The sequence below is a fragment of the Entelurus aequoreus genome, linkage group LG03 (assembly GCF_033978785.1).
Source record: "Entelurus aequoreus isolate RoL-2023_Sb linkage group LG03, RoL_Eaeq_v1.1, whole genome shotgun sequence".
Lineage (NCBI taxonomy): Eukaryota > Metazoa > Chordata > Actinopteri > Syngnathiformes > Syngnathidae > Entelurus > Entelurus aequoreus.
The window spans coordinates 81,887,838-81,905,731 of NC_084733.1; the positions used below are offsets into that span (position 1 = coordinate 81,887,838).

At 37.5% G+C, this 17,894-nt stretch overlaps 1 protein-coding gene across 9 annotated transcripts in view; it reads right to left on the reverse strand.

Moving 5' to 3' along the window:
* Window positions 1–17,894, reverse strand: part of lsp1a (lymphocyte specific protein 1 a) — a 50,232-nt gene that overhangs the window by 17,249 nt on the left and 15,089 nt on the right. For 6 of the 9 annotated variants that reach the window (XM_062042931.1, XM_062042927.1, XM_062042932.1 and 3 more), the window contains one exon: window positions 6,896–7,015. In XM_062042931.1, coding sequence (XP_061898915.1) covers window positions 6,896–6,897 — 2 coding nt within the window. In that variant the 5' untranslated portion in view covers window positions 6,898–7,015. Of the gene's footprint in view, window positions 1–6,895; window positions 7,016–12,597; window positions 12,887–17,894 lie in introns of those variants that run through there. The other 3 variants (XM_062042924.1, XM_062042926.1, XM_062042923.1) reach the window with 1 other exon arrangement.

Consider the following 17,894-nt stretch of genomic DNA (forward strand, 5'->3'; position numbering starts at 1 on the left):
GCAGCCGTGATGAGACGAGTATAGTTGGAGTTGGAGGTGCTGCTGGACAGACGCAGAAAAGACTTGTTGCTGGAAAGCAAAAGTCTCGCACCTTGTGAGAACAAAATAAAACAGTGTTGTACCCTGAATTCCTGGCAGTGTGTGGTGGTCTGCAGAACCCACTAGAGGGCAACCTCTACAGTGATCAAAGGTGAAAAGTGTCTACAGTGATGGTTCACAGTTCGGGGGTGGTCATGGTAGCTGTCTTTTATTCAAAAGATAAAAGTTAAAAAAAAAGGGGGGGGGGGGTAGCTAGCATTCACAAGTTAGCATTCACAAACCTGATGGCCTGTGGGTAGAAACTGTTTGTCAGTCGCGTAGTGCTGGCTTTCAGGCTCCTGTATCATCTGCCTGATGGTAGGAGGCTGAAGAGACTGTGCTGGGGGTGTGTACTGTCCTTTGTGATGTTGTGTGCTCTCCTGGTGGCCCTGGTAGAGTACATGTCCTGTAGTGAGGGGAAGGCTGCTCCTGATATGTACTGAGCAGTTTTAATCACTCGCTGGAGTGCCTTCCTGTCCTTAGCAGCGCAGTTTCCATACCAGACCGTGATTGAGCTGGTAAGGACACTCTCAACCGTACTTCTATAGAAGTTGCTGAGAATTTTTGGGTGGCATGCCAAATGTTCTCAGCCTTCTTAGGAAGTACAGTCGCTGCTGGGCTTTCTTTATTGTTTGTTGGGTGTTGTGAGCCCAGGTGAGGTCCTCGCTGATGTGGGTCCCGAGGAATTTAAAGGTTTTCACCCTGTCCACCTCTGTCCCCCCCCTATGTACAGAGGTGTGTACTGTGCACTCCTTCTCCGTGGGTCAATAATAATCTCCTTGGTCTTGTCTGTGTTCAAGGAGAGATTATTATCCTGACACCAGGCCACCAGTTCCGCTACCTCCCTTCTGTACGCCGCCTCAGCTCCCCCGGTGATCAGTCCGACGACCGTAGTGTCATCTGCAAACTTGATGATACTGGTGTTGTTTCGGGAGGCCACACAGTCGTGTGTGAAGAGGGTGTACAACAGGGGGCTCAGCACGCAGCCTTGGGGCATCCCTGTGCTTAGAACCTTTGTGCCTGATGTCTGGTTGCCGACTCTGACTGACTGGGGCCGGTTTGTGAGAAAGTTCAGCACCCAGTCACAGAGAGCCGGTGTCAGACCAACAGTGAGGAGTTTAGCAGTGAGTTTTTGTGGGATGACCGTGTTAAAAGCAGAGCTGTAGTCGATGAATAATAGCCTGGCATAGGTGTCCTTGCCCTCCAAGTGGGTGAGGGTGGTGTGGATGACGGTGTTAAAGTATGTTTAACACAATATATTGTTAACATTTACACTACCGTTCAAAAGTTTGGGGTCACCCAAACAATTTTGTGGAATAGCCTTCGTTTCTAAGAACAAGAATAGACTGTCGAGTTTCAGATGAAAGTTCTCTTTTTCTGGCCATTTTGAGCGTTTAATTGACCCCACAAATGTGATGCTCCAGAAACTCAATCTGCTCAAAGGAAGGTCAGTTTTGTAGCTTCTGTAACGAGCTAAACTGTTTTCAGATCTGTGAACATGATTGCACAAGGGTTTTCTAATCATCAATTAGCCTTCTGAGCCAATGAGCAAACACATTGTACCATTAGAACACTGGAGTGATAGTTGCTGGAAATGGGCCTCTATACACCTATGTAGATATTGCACCAAAAACCAGACATTTGCAGCTAGAATAGTCATTTACCACATTAGCAATGTATAGAGTGTATTTCTTTAAAGTTAGGACTAGTTTAAAGTTATCTTCATTGAAAAGTACAGTGCTTTTCCTTCAAAAATAAGGACATTTCAATGTGACCCCAAACTTTTGAACGGTAGTGTATATAAGCCAGGGGTGTCCAAAGTGCGGCCCGCCACACATTCTGGAAATACTATTGTAAAAATAAAAAAGAACATTAAAAAAAGTGGAATGAGGTGAAATCTAAGGAGAAAAAGTTGCAATGTTGACACAAAAGCTGCCATGCAGGCTGTTTTTTTTTCTTTTGTCTTTCTTCATTTTTCTTTTTTTGCCATTGCTCAAAAAAAAAAAAAATTATGACAAAAAAAATCCATGTTATAATGAATTATTTTCAGGGCTCCAATTACTTCAAATATTTCACTTTAAAATGTTTTATGTGGTAAATATTGCATATATTGTGTAGTAGCCATATAAAAACATCAAAGTTTTCTTTGACAAAAGCGCATGAAACAAACAAAATAATAGTTCCAGCATAAAATCGACAGATATATCTGAAGTTGATCTCGTAACTTAAGTGTTGAAAGTAAAAAAAAAAAAACCTAATAAAAATGTATCACTTTATGAGTGGGGCACCTTTTGGATCCCAAAATATATTTAGTGATTTTTTATTTATCTTTTCACTGTGATTACTCAAAAATATGAAAGAATTCAAATCAATGGTGTCCTGCATTATTGATCTTTTACGGCTCTAATTACCAAATACTGCATATTTCAATTTTACTATAAAAAAACTAACTTGTTTTTGACAAAAAAGCCATAAAACATTTTTTTTTAATTTGTATTACTTTATATCAACTTGAAGTTGATATAGAGATTTACTGTAAGCGCTAAATAATTAAAAAATAATAATAATCTGACTTATTTGTAACATTTTAATGACTGAGACCCTTTATGGTCCCCGGGACCCCTAAAGGTAAAATAAATAAAAAAATGCATATATTTTGTTATGGTTTGAAAATGAAAAATATCAAAATGGCCCCCACATGCTTTAATTTTTCCGTGTGCGGCCCTCAGTGGAAAAAGTTTGGACACCCCTGATATAAGCTAACAGTTAGCATGCCCCAGGAATCACAATCTGTAGAGTTTATATTTTTAGTTCATTTGGCTACTATTTAGTTTGACATTGCTTCATTTACAACCAAAATGATGGAAAATCTAAGAAAAAAAATCTGCAACGTGACGGTATGCTCCGAAAGAATAACAACGATGTTTCTGTGTTTACACGCTTTAAGCAGCTTCCTCCGGTAAACATGGACATTTGCTTTTTTTGCAGCTGACCACTAAGTTGTTATGACGCACATGTGGAAGTTGTTGACAATCATTTGCACATCTTGTTTAGTGTCAAGTGTGTTGTGTCAGAGGAGGACGTGCCTTACACCAGATGCTGGAAGTAAACTGTTTCATGTTCGCGACAAACAACATCCGTCAAACACGCCGAGTCATGACCAGTGGAAGGTCAGGTCAAGGTCAGTGCTTTGCAAACTTTTACATGGTGTTACAGTCCTGCCTCTTAGCTTAGCGACTAATCTAATGCTCGAGCCCACGGGTGTCAAACTCAAAGGTTACCTCACTTTTTTAAAGAGGTTCATTTAGCCTACTAATGTGTATTTATAAATAGTTGATTTATATAGGCTAGTAAAGTAAAGTTTTGTACCTGACAAGTTTCGGCTATCTTGCTTCTGCCCCGCCCTACCCCCGACGCACACCAGGGGACACCGCCATCCCACCACCTCAGGTGGGATGGAACAATCCATATAACACGTCACAGATGACGTCACACTAACATCACGTGACACCTCTGAGGAAGGCTGCAGAAGCAAGATAGCCGAAACTTGTCAGGTACAAAACTTTACTTTACTAGCCTATATAAATCAACTATTTATAAATTACCTCACTTTATACAGCCCAATGGAAATAATGTTTGTCAATGGAAATAATGTTTGTCAATAAAATACTTTATCTTACCGTCTACCGTATTTTTCGGACTATAAGTCGCAGTTTTTTTTCATAGTTTGGCCGGGGGTGCGACTTATACTCAGGAGCGACTTATGTGTGAAATTATTAACACATTACCGTAAAATATCAAATAATATTATTTAGCTCATTCACGTAAGAGACTAGATGTATAAGATTTCATGGGATTTAGCGATTAGGAGTGACAGATTGTTTGGTAAACGTATAGCATGTTCTATATGTTATAGTTATCTGAATGTTACGTTAACGTTCTCAGTTGGTTATTTATGCCTCATATAACGTACACTTATTCAGCCTGTTGTTCACTATTCTTTATTTATTTTAAATTGCCTTTCAAATGTCTATTCTTGGTGTTGGGTTTTATCAAATAATTTTCCCCAAAAAATGCGACTTATACTCCAGTGCGACTTATATGTTTTTTTCCTTCTTTATTATGCATTTTCGGACGGTGCGACTTATACTCCGGAGCGATTTATACTCCGAAAAATACGGTAATTGTCTTTTTTTTCCACTTTGAAAAATATCCTTTAAACTTCATTATCTAATAATACAACAAATATTATCATTATTTAAAAAATGTTTGTCAAAACAAAAATGTATATTTAAATATCTGCTTGACTTATCATTTCAAAGCAAGCATCAAATTGTACACTAAAAAAAAAGATAATCAAAGGCATAAACCATTGGTGTGCAAAGGCGACCCGTGGGCCATTTGTGGCCCGCAGCAAATTTGTTAACGGCCCGCCGCGCATTCTTAAAATACCGTAAACTTTGCAATGTAAGCCGCTACTTTTTTTCCCACACTTTGAAGCTGGCGGCTTAAAAAACTGTGCGGTTATTTACAGGTTTTTCTTCGCTGACCGGCCATAAAGCAAATAGTTTTCATTAAACACATGCAAAGAAAAACGAAAAATTGTATTATTGTTTGTGCTATGGCGCCATCTTTTGAACGAGTTCGTTCACTGCAGGTAAAGCTGGGTGAATGTGAATTTCCGTTGTTTGAAGCAAAAAGCAAAAAATACAATCATGTGTGCTTACGGACTGTATCCCTGCAGACTGTATTGATATATATTGATATATAATGTAGGAACCAGAAATATTAATAACAGAAAGAAACAACCCTTTTGTGCGAATGAGTGTAAATGGGGGAGGGAATTTTTTTGGGTTGGTGCACTAATTGTAAGTGTATCTTGTGTTTTTTATGTTGATTTAATAAAAAATAAAAATAAAAAATAATTAAAAAATATCCTTTTTTTTAAATGTTTTTAAATTCTTGTGCGGCCCGGTACCAATCGATCCACGGACCGGTACCGGGCCGTGGCCCGGTGGTTGGGGACCACTGGTTTAAAGCTTTGAACCGGAAGTAAAAGTGCCGTTCCGGCTTCTAACCGTCCATAGCGTTTCTACTCGTATGGATTCTTCATTCATCACTCCAAGCAACGTTTGTGAGTTTTACAATATAACTAAAACAATTCTTACTTACTAAACCGTCCCATGTGTGATGTCTGCAGGAGTGTTTTCAAGCCTATTTGTACGTGCTATCGTAATATAATGATGCTACCGTCGTTAGCATTAGCTAGCATTAGCTAACATGTTTACGAGTGTCCGTGTTAGTCTTATTAACTTACAATTTTGTATTGTTTCAGTTTCACAAATCCCTCACTAAATTAACAAAAACGTTACCGTGGAGTTATTGAGTCTGTTTAGCTGACTGGAGAGCTAGCGTGCGCAGCTAGTGGGTCCGTGACGATGACTTCTGTTTTGTTTGATCATCCGTTTTACTGCCATGTTCCAGACACCGTTTGGAAACAATTAAGGAATGTAAATAAACATTTACAAAATATTTTTGTGTACCGTATTTTTCGGACTATAAGTCGCTCCGGAGTATAAGTCGCACCGGCCGAAAATGCATAGTAAAGAAGGAAAAAAACTGTTTATTTTTATATTTAAATATTTTTGGGGGAAATTTATTTGATAAAAGCCAACACCAAGAATAGACATTTGAAAGGCAATTTAAAATAAATAAAGAATAGTGAACAACAGGCTGAATAAGTGTACGTTATATGAGGCATAAATAACCAACTGAGAACGTGCCTGGTATGTTAACGTAACATATTATGGTAAGAGTCATTCAAATAACTATAACATATAGAACATGCTATACGTTTACCAAACAATCTGTCACTCCTAATCGCTAAATCCCATGAAATCTTATAAGTCTAGTCTCTTACGTGAATGAGCTAAATAATATTATTTGATATTTTACGCTAATGTGTTAATAATTTCGCGCATAAGTTGCTCCTGAGTATAAGTCGCACCCCCGGCCAAACTATGAAAAAAACTGCGACTTATAGTCCGAAAAATACGGTACATTGAATTATGTGAATATAAATTCATATTAAATAATTACAAATGCATATTAATTAAATACAAATAAAATACATATTAAATAAATAAAAATATTACATACATATTAATTTATAATAATTAGTATTTTAATATTGAATAAAAATGTAAAATATGAAATATAAAATATATATATATATATATATGAAATATAAAATATATATATATATATATATATATATATATATATATATATATATATATATATATATATATATATATATATATATATATATATATATATATATATATATATATATATATATATATATATATATATATATATATATATATATAATTAAGACGAGTTTAGCCCCATGGCCATCAGGGATGCTGCTGACAGATTAATGAGCGCATGAGAGTCTGCTTAACGAGACAACACCTGCCACCTGGGTTGCGATGCCATGACGACACGTCCCATCGTTGTGTTTATGCTCGTCATCACCAAGCGGAATGTTCCGCCTGCTTCTTCCTCTCGAGCTGCACTTTTTTAAAACATGAACCCCCCCTGTTAAAAGATGAACTTCAAAACAAAAGACTGAAAACTGACCGCAGTCACGCGCTTGGTAAAGGAGGCGGGGCTTAGCAGGTACAAGGTATAATTAGCAGTCAAAGGTTTGACATGCAGGACGCCATGATGTCAACGTTCGTCAGCGCTTGTGTAAGCAACACAACAGCTGTGTGTGTGTGTGTGTGTGTGATCACCTATGTTGATGACTTACATGTCATTCTCTTCTGCAGGCGCTGAGTCGCTGTTCCTGCGACAGGACGTCTCGCGAGCTCGCCGCCGACGCTCCCTCTCCACTTCCTGTGCGTCTTCAATGCTCCTCTGCGCTGTCAGCCTAAGGTTACAAAGGACAGAGGTCAAAGATTGACTTATTAGCGCCACTTCCTGTCCATCCTGACCCTTTTGTCGGCCTGACTTCCTGTCGAGGGGAAAGTGAGGACAAGGAAGAGATGTGGCGAGGTTGGCGCGCAGCTGCGTGTTTGTTTTAAAGGTGTGAAAGCGCCACACATAACCAACGGGCCTCAAAGGGGTCAGGGAGAGTGGACTTTCAAAATAAAAGCCTTTTTCTTACATCCAGCAAACTATCATAAGTGAGTGAGTATTTATTCTCTTGTAGAACAGCCACTGATGCACTTTGATGACGTCCTCTCACGCCAACTAAACAAGGTAGCAGCCCCTACTAGCTAGCTAGCATCACTAAATGAAGGTAGGATACGAATGCATGGATATATACATATACACATACATAAAGTATATACATATATTTATACACACCCACATATATATATACACACATATTTAAAGTATATACATATATTTATAAATGAAGGTAGGATACGAATGCATGGATATATACATATACACATACATAAAGTATATACATATATTTATACACACCCACATATATATATACACACATATTTAAAGTATATACATATATTTATAAATGAAGGTAGGATACGAATGCATGGATGTATACATATACACATACATAAAGTATATACATATATTTATACACACCCACATATATATATATATATACACATATTTAAACTATTTACATATATTTATACACACACACACACACATATATATATACACACATATATATAAAGTATATACATACATATATACAGATATATATATACATATACTGTACATATATACATGCATACATACATATATGTATACAAATATACATTATATATACATACACACACTATATGTATATATATATTTATATACACAGTATATATATTGATTGAGACTTTTATTAGTAGGTTGCACAGTGAAGTACATATTCCGTACAATTGACCACTAAATGGTAACACCCGAATAAGTTTTTCAACTTGTTTAAGTCGGGGTCCACTTAAATTGATTCATGATACAGATATATACTATCATATATACTATCATCATAATTATATTATATATATACAGTGTATATATATATATATTTTATATATACGGTATATACACGCACAGTATATTATTTATATACTGTATATATATTAGCAATACAGTATATAGATACACACAGTATACATGTATATATATATACATACACAGTATGTATAAATATATACACAGCATATATACAAACATGTATATGTGTACATATATCCATACATATAATTATCCAATTATATAATTACACACACACACACACACACACACACACACACACACACACACACACACACACACACACACACACACACACACATACATATACAGTCGTGGTCAAAAGTTTACATACACTTGTAAAGAACATGATGTCATGGCTGCCTTGAGTTTCAAATAATTTCAAACAACTCTTATTTTTTTGTCTTGGGTGCAGTTGGGTGTTCCAACAGGACAATGACCCCAAACACACGTCAAAAGTGGTAAAGGAAAGGATAAATCAGGCTAGAATGAAGGTTTTAGAATGGCCTTCCCAAAGTCCTGACTTAAACGTGTGGACAATGCTGAAGAAACAAGTCCATGTAAAAAATTCAACAAATTTAGCTGAACTGCACCAATTTTGTCAAGAGGAGTGGTCAAAAATTCAACCAGAAGCTTGTGGATGGCTACCAAAAGCGCCTTATTGCAGTGAAACTTGCCAAGGGACATGTAACCAAATATTAACATTGCTGTATGTATACTTTTGACCCAGCAGATTTGCTCACATTTTCAGTAGACCCATAATAAATTCATAAAAGAACCAAACTTCATGAATGTTTTTGGTGACCAACAAGTATGTGCTCCAATCACTCTATCACAAAAAAATAAGAGTTGTAGAAATTATTGGAAACTCAAGACAGCCATGACATTATGTCCTTTACAAGTGTATGTCAACTTTTGACCACAACTGTGTGTGTGTGTATATATATATATATATATATATATATATAAACAGAAAAAAAATGTGGACATTTGGACAACTTTATACTGTTGCCTTTGGTGACTCACGTCAGTCTAAGTCCCCTTTTAATCATGTCGTTAGCTCACGTAATGTCTGATGAAAGGTGATGACAAGTTCAATACAAGTCGTGACAGGTTCAAACATGACATCATCCTGCTGTGTCTGATGACATCGTCCCTACGTTCCACCTTTTTACTTCCTTTGCGTCTTTCGCCACAAAGACAACAAGTGCAGACACGTTGGAGAAAGCTGAGGGATAAAAAAGCCCAATCCACAAAGGCATGCTTGTAAACAACCACAATGTACGGTGCGGGGCATCCTCAAAGAGTTTATGACACTGTTTATAGTTTCTCTTTGACCCAGTAGTTCTGCTAAAGTACACAGAAAACCCTTATTTTGTGTGTAAGTTCAATAACAAGTACTTGCTGATGCAATGTTTTTAAAATACATCTATGTGACAGGAGAGGAGGGGAAACAGGAAGAGAGGTGACAGGAAGTCCATGCAGACAAGCTGGCAGGGCAGAGGAGGGGGGTTGTTTACACTACCTGTCAATCAATCAGATAAAAAACATTCCTGAAGCTTTTACTATCACTGCGACTCCCACATCGTTGATGACATCATCACTCTGACTTTGCTGCAGGAATCTAAACATTCCATCAGCATGATGTCTCCTGCTGTGTCGCCACGGTAACCAGCAGCGGTAAACCCTTTAACTGTGTCACACAGTGACGTCACTGTTGCTTGGCCCCGCCTCCCAATGCCAGCTGGGCTGCCAATCAAACTATGACTCAATGTGAATAATAATGATGCTGATGGTGATGATGATGATGATGATGATGATATTATTATGTTAACACAAATGATTCGTGTTGATGACATCATGCTGACTCAGCATGAACTGTCCGCCATCTTTACTTCAGTACTACTTTCACATGTACTAATACAGTAAAATGCTTTGCATGTATGTACAATATTTGACATGTACTACTGCAGTAAAATACTATAGATGTATGTACAATGTTTACTTACAATTCTCTCACTACTACTACTACTACTAAAACTAATAAAATACTACCACTACAAGCTACTACGTAATATTACTTAATACAACTACTTCAGTACTAGTACTACTCAATACCAACTACAACTACTACTAAACTACAATAACACCTATAGTACTACTACTAACTACAACTACTAAGTACTACCTACTAAAACCACTGCAATACTAAATAATAATACTAAAACTACTATACTATTATATCTATACTACCTTCCAGAACAGAACTACTATTTAATACTACTTCAAATACTATTACCTAATACTAATTTACTACAGTTACTACTACAATACTGCTACTACATACTAATACTTAATACCTCTTACAATAACTATTACAACAACTACTACTTAATATTGCTTAATACAACTACCACAATACTAGTACTACTAATACTTAATACTACTCACTATGACTAACACATTATTACTAACATAACTTAACTATAACTACTACATTACTAGTACTACTATACAACCACTACTACACTACTACTTGACTTCAATTACTATTATAGTACTACTACCACAGAACAGCTACTACTACTCATACTACTGCTAGTGCTGCAGTACTACAGTACTATTACAACTATTATACTTCTACTACTACACTTATATGAACTACTACACTACTATAGCACTACTACTACTAAATACTACCAACTACAACTACTACATTACTACTACTTATTAACTACAACTATTGCTATTTCTATGGGACCAGTACTAATTACATATACTACTTAATACGAACCAATACTACTATTACAATACTACTATTACTATTATACTACTACAGTAATACTGGTACTACTATTACTATACTTCTACTACTATTACTATATTTCTACTAATACACTACTACCACTACTGCAGTACTCCTACTACTACAACAGTAATAATACTACTACTACAATACTTCTACAGTACTACTGCTACTACTATTACTATACTTCTACTACTAATCCACTACCACTACAGTACTACTATTACTATACTTCTACTAATACACTACTACTACTATACTACTGCTACTAGTATTACTATATTTCTGCAACTGATACACTAGTATAGTACCCCTACTTCTACAACAATACTAATACTACTATTACAGTACTACTGCTACTACTATTACTATACGTCTATGACTAATACACTACTACTACTACTACTACTACTTTAGTACTACTATTACTATACTTCCACTACTAATACACAACTACAGTATTACTACAACTACTACAGTACTACTATTACTATACTTCTACTACTAATACACTACTACCACTACTACAGTACTACTATTACTATACTTCTACTAATACACAACTACAGTATTACTACAACTACTACAGTACTACTATTACTATACTTTAACTACTACCAATACACTACTACCACTACTACAGTACTACTACAACTACTACAGTACTACTATCACCATACTTTTACTACTAACACACTACCACCACTACGACAATACTACTACTACAGCACTATTACAGTACTTTTACTACTAATAGACTACTACCACTACTACTACAGTACTACTATTACTATACTTCTACTACTAATACACTACTACTACTATACTACTGCTACTAGTGTTACTATACTTCTACAACTAATACACTACTATCGCGCCCCTACTTCTACAACAGTACTAATACTACTATTACAGTACTACTGCTACTACTCTTACTATACGCCTACTACTAATACACTACTACTACTACAGTACTACTATTACTATAATTCTACTACTAATACACTACTACAGTATTACTACAACTACTACAGTACTACTATAACTATACTTCTACTACTAATACACTACTACAGTACTACTATTACTATACTTCTACTACTAATACACAACTACAGTATTACTACAACTACTACAGTACTACTATTACTACACTTTTACTACTAATACACTACTACCACTACACTACTACTACTACTACAGTACTACTATCACTATACTTTTACTACTAACACACTACCACCACTACTACAACACTATTACAGTACTTTTACTACTAATAAACTACTACAGTACTACTACTACAGTACTAATGTAGTTGATGCAGGAGAAGACTCCCTGAGTTGACCTTTGACCTGTGATAAGGAAGTACTTTCCATATGAGCACACAAGCTTCATGATGCCATCTTCACAAAGCTGTCAAGGAATCGAACCTGCGGCACTTTTGTCAACATGTTGTTCTGCGAGAGGACCGCAATCCTGCTAAAACCACGATGACCCAAAACCTGCCCAGTAATCCCAGTGCTCCCACATCGGGGAAGGGGGCGGGGGGGGGGGAGCTCGGGGGGTGTGGGAGGAGGTGAGGCTGATAAGGTCGCAGGTTCAAAACGCGCATTGAATATTTCATCATCATGATAATAATAGTGGAAGTTCTTCAGGAGAAAGGAATTGAATCAAAAGTTCACCTGATTAGCTTCTGAAGACCTTGTTTGCTGGAGTTTCTCCTCAGCAGAGCGTTGGACATCTTGTCTTCTTCACGTCTTCCTTTTGAGTCCTTCAGGTCTTCTTCTAGTCTCCTTCTTCAGGTCTTCTAATTCTTCAGGTCTTCTCCTTATTCAGGACTTCTACTTATTCAGGACTTCTGCTGGTCCTCGGTGCCCACAGGCTGAAGACAGTGTTGTTGCGGTTGCGCTGGCGGTCCAAACGCTGCCTCTTTTGTGTCCTACTTGCTCCCGTGCCGGGCTCGTATTTGGGAGAGTCGGGACCCTCCGACAACACCTCCCTCTCCTGTGAGTCATCTCCCCTCCCCCTTCTGGCCCACATGTGCTTCTCATTGAGCATCCTTCTGCTTTTTTCCCTCCATGACGGTCATGTGGTCTCCGCCTGTGTTGGGGGGGGGGGGATGAAAGACGATTCTCTCACACTGACCCGCCCCCCCCCCACCCATTACCCAAATCCCCCTTCTCTGCCCCCCCCCCCAACATTTTAATCTGCCTCCGATGAAAAGCAGACACTAAGAGAAAGTGTTTTATTGTTTGTTGTGTGAGGCCTCGTTGTCGCTAATGGTTGCCACGGCGACAGCACGCTGCTTTCAAGTGGCTTGTTTTTTTTCTGTACGCTTTCTTACGCGACGCTGCGCCAACCATTAGCGAGAAACTTGTCCGACATTTGAAGTTGTCCTAAAACTAGAAAGGTCCGATAATGGCTTTTTTGGCGATATCCGATATTCCGATATTGTCCAACTCTTAATTACTGATACCGATATATACAGTCGTGGAATTAACACATTATTATGCCTAATTTTGTTGTGATGCCCCGCTGGATGCATTAAACAATGTAACAAGGTTTTCCAAAATAAATCAACTCAAGATGCGTCATCTATGTTGCTGCTTCTTGATCTTAGCGCCGCTTTCGACACTGTTGATCATAATATTTTATTAGAGCGTATCAAAACGCGTATTGGGATGTCAGACTTAGCCTTGTCTTGGTTTAACTCTTATCTTACTGACAGGATGCAGTGCGTCTCCCATAACAATGTGACCTCGGACTATGTTAAGGTAACGTGCGGAGTTCCCCAGGGTTCGGTTCTTGGCCCTGCACTCTTTAGTATTTACATGCTGCCGCTAGGTGACATTATACGCAAGTACGGTGTTAGCTTTCACTGTTATGCTGATGACACTCAACTCTACATGCCCCTAAAGTTGACCAACACGCCGGATTGTACTCAGCTGGAGGCGTGTCTTAATGAAATTAAAAAATGGATGTCCACTAACTTTTTGCAACTCAACGCTAAAAAAACGGAAATGCTGATTATCGGTCCTGCTAGACACCAACATCTATTTAATAATACCACCTTAACATTTGACAACCAAACAATTACACAAGGCGACTCGGTAAAGAATCTGGGTATTATCTTCGACCCAACTCTCTCGTTTGAGTCACACATTAAGAGTGTTACTAAAACGGCCTTCTTTCATCTCCGTAATATCGCTAAAATTCGTTCCATTTTGTCCACAAGCGATGCTGAGATCATTATCCATGCGTTCGTTACATCTCGTCTCGATTACAGTAACGTTTTATTTTCGGGCCTCCCTATGTCTAGCATTAAAAGATTACAGATGGTACAAAATGCGGCTGCTAGACTTTTGACAAAAACAAGAAAGTTTGATCATATTACGCCTATACTGGCTCACTTGCGCTGGCTTCCTGTGCACTTAAGATGCGACTTTAAGGTTTTACTACTTACGTATAAAATACTACACGGTCAAGCTCCTGCCTATCTTGCCGATTGTATTGTACCATATGTCCCGGCAAGAAATCTGCGTTCAAAGAACTCCGGCTTATTAGTGATTCCCAGAGCCCAAAAAAAGTCTGCGGGCTATAGAGCGTTTTCTATTCGGGCTCCAGTACTCTGGAATGCCCTCCCGGTAAAAGTTAGACATGCTACCTCAGTAGAAGCATTTAAGTCCCATCTTAAAACTCATTTGTATAATCTAGCCTTTAAATAGACTCCCTTTTTAGACCAGTTGATCTGCCGTTTCTTTTCTTTTCTTTCCTACTCTGCTGCGGGGTGGACCGCTAGCCTGTTCATCGGATGGGGACATCTCTACGCTGCTGACCCGTCTCCACTCGGGATGGTTCCTGCTGGCCCCACCACGGACTGGACTTTCGCTGATGTGTTGGACTTTCACAATATTATGTCAGACCCACTCGACATCCATTGCTTTCGGTCTCCCCTAGAGGGGGGGGGGGTTACCCACATATGCGGTCCTCTCCAAGGTTTCTCATAGTCATTCACATTGACGTCCCACTGGGGTGAGTTTTCCTTGCCCGTATGTGGGCTCTGTACCGAGGATGTCGTTGTGGCTTGTACAGCCCTTTGAGACACTTGTGATTTAGGGCTATATAAATAAACATTGATTGATTGATTGAAGTTATGGAAAAAAATGCCAACATGGCACTGCCATATTTATTATTGAAGTCACAAAGTGCATTATTTTTTTTTTTAACATGCCTCAAAACAGCAGCTTGGAATTTGGGACATGCTCTCCCTGAGAGAGCATGAGGAGGTTGAGGTGGTCGGGGTTGGGGGGGGGGGGGGGGGGGTTAGGGGGGGTGTATATTGTAGCGTCCCGGAAGAGTTAGTGATGCAAGGGGTTCTGGGTATTTGTTCTGTTGTGTTTATGTTGTGTTACGGTGCGGATGTTCTCCCGAAATGTGTTTGTCATTCTTGTTGGTGTGGGTTCACAGTGTGGCGCATATTTGTAACAGTGTTAAAGTTGTTTATACGGCCACCCTCAGTGTGACCTGTATGGCCTTTTTTTTTTTGTCATAAAAAAATACAATCATGTGTGCTTACGGACTGTATCCCTGCAGACTGTATTGATATATATTGATATATAATGTAGGAACCAGAAATATTAATAACAGAAAGAAACAACCCTTTTGTGTGAATGAGTGTAAATGGGGGAGGGAGGTTTTTTTGGGTTGGTGCACTAATTGTAAGTGTATCTTGTGTTTTTTATGTTGATTTAATAAAAAATAAACAAGTATTTATTTTATTTATTTCTTGTGCGGTTGGAGACCACTGAATTAAGGTATGTAAACAAACATTTATAAATATATAAATATATGGAAAAATACTTATTTCCCTAAAATTTAGTGGGTGCCCTCTATAGTCCGGAACATAAGGTACTTATTAAAATGTGATTTATTATTTCAAATATGAAATACTTCATTCAGTCGTGAAATACAAAAAAATCAATTCACATCCAAATCCAATTCCAATTCTGAATAAATTCATTATTTTCAATAATCAATGTTTTGCTTTATTTACATTTTTTTCACAAAAACATTTTTAAAAAGTTGTTCTCTAGGCCATCTGCACGCTTACTTATCGCATGTATACATCATGTATACGTCATAAGTAGAGATGTCCGATAATATCGGTCTGCCGATATTATCGGCCGATAAATGCGTTAAAATGTAATATCGGAAATTATCGGTATCGTTTTTTTTTATTATCAGTATCGTTTTTTTTTGTTTTTTTGTTTTTTTTATTTTTTTTATTAAATCCACATAAAAAACACAAGATACACTTACAATTAGTGCACCAACCCAAAAAACCTCCCTCCCCCATTTACACTCATTCACACAAAAGGGTTGTTTCTTTCTGTTGTTAATATTCTGCTTCCTACATTATATATCAATATATATCAATACAGTCTGCAAGGGATACAGTCCGTAAGCACACGTGATTGTGTGTGCTGCTGGTCCACTAATAATACTAACCTTTAACAGTTAATTTTACAAATTTTCATTAATTACTAGTTTCTATGTAACTGTTTTTATATTGTTTTACTTTCTTTTTTATTCAAGAAAATGTTTTTAATTTATTTATCTTATTTTATTTTATTCATTTTTTTAAAAAGTACCTTATCTTCACCATACCTGGTTGTCCAAATTAGGCATAATAATGTGTTAATTCCACGACTGTATATATCGGTTGATATCGGTATCGGTTGATATCGGTATCGGTAATTAAAGAGTTGGACAATATCGGTATATCGGATATCGGCAAAAAGCCATTATCGGACATCCCTAGTCATAAGTAGGGATGGGTATCGAATACAGTGCCAGTTCCCTGTACCTGGCAATCGATACTCATTTGTACCAATTTTCGGTACTTTTGTGTGTGTTAATAAAATGTAATTGTTTGATAATAAAATGTTGTATTTTAATGTAACATTTATTATCACTTTTTAGTGTAAATTGCAATGCAGTTGCACTTCCAAGACATTAGATGGCAGTACTGTGTAGGCTATCTATGATTTGTCGTCTTTTCCATGTGGTATGTTGCGACATACAAAGTCTTTATACTGTAAGTATTGTGCCTATTACAAACCAGCTGTTTGATTGTAAGACTAATCTTTGTTGTATATTTTCATTACTAAATTTGAGAGTATTGAAATCGCCGTGTAAAATCGCTAATGCTAATGATAGCCTGTCTGTGGTAATTCCAATGTATCATCATTTTTATATTAAATAATATATTGGGAGAAATCGGTTTGAATCGAGTTGTTGTAAGATTTACGTCCATAATAAATGCTATTTAGTCCATTATTACATGAATGTTTTGATTTTGTGGACGTGTATTTTATTTAATGGCATTTTTTTATTCAATAAAATGTAACTGCATTTTTATTTCGGGCAATTGTGTATTATTTCGCAGATTTTTTTTAAAGTTAGCTATTATTCAATGTATTTATCTTCTGCATTTTGTTTCACAATCACAGTAAAAGGAGATGCTAATTAAGAATAAAACTCAAATATGCAATGCAACATGAACAAAATTAAATGTGTGAAAGTCACCCATCAAAGATGTGGAGGGCGAGATCAGCGATCTGATTGGTTGAACCACAGTGTGAGTTGCTAAAAGTCTCACACTCATATGAAATAGAAAAATATCCACAGTACGTGCCTGGTCGCCATGACGACACTGCCCGCAGTCGCCTGGAGTCACTCCACTCCTGCTGCTTGATGACGACGACGACAAAAAAAAAAAAGGCCGCCTCCACGCTTTCATGACCCGACTCGTAAACAAGCACCTGAACGTGACCTCACTGCTCAGACGGGCATGTAAAAAAAAGACAAAAAAAAAACTGGTGGAGTTTTACGAGTCAGCAAACAAAAGAACAGAAAGAGGTTTTAATTGGTGTAAAATGTCAGGAAGTAACTTTCCGACTGAAACAGCCTCTCCTCG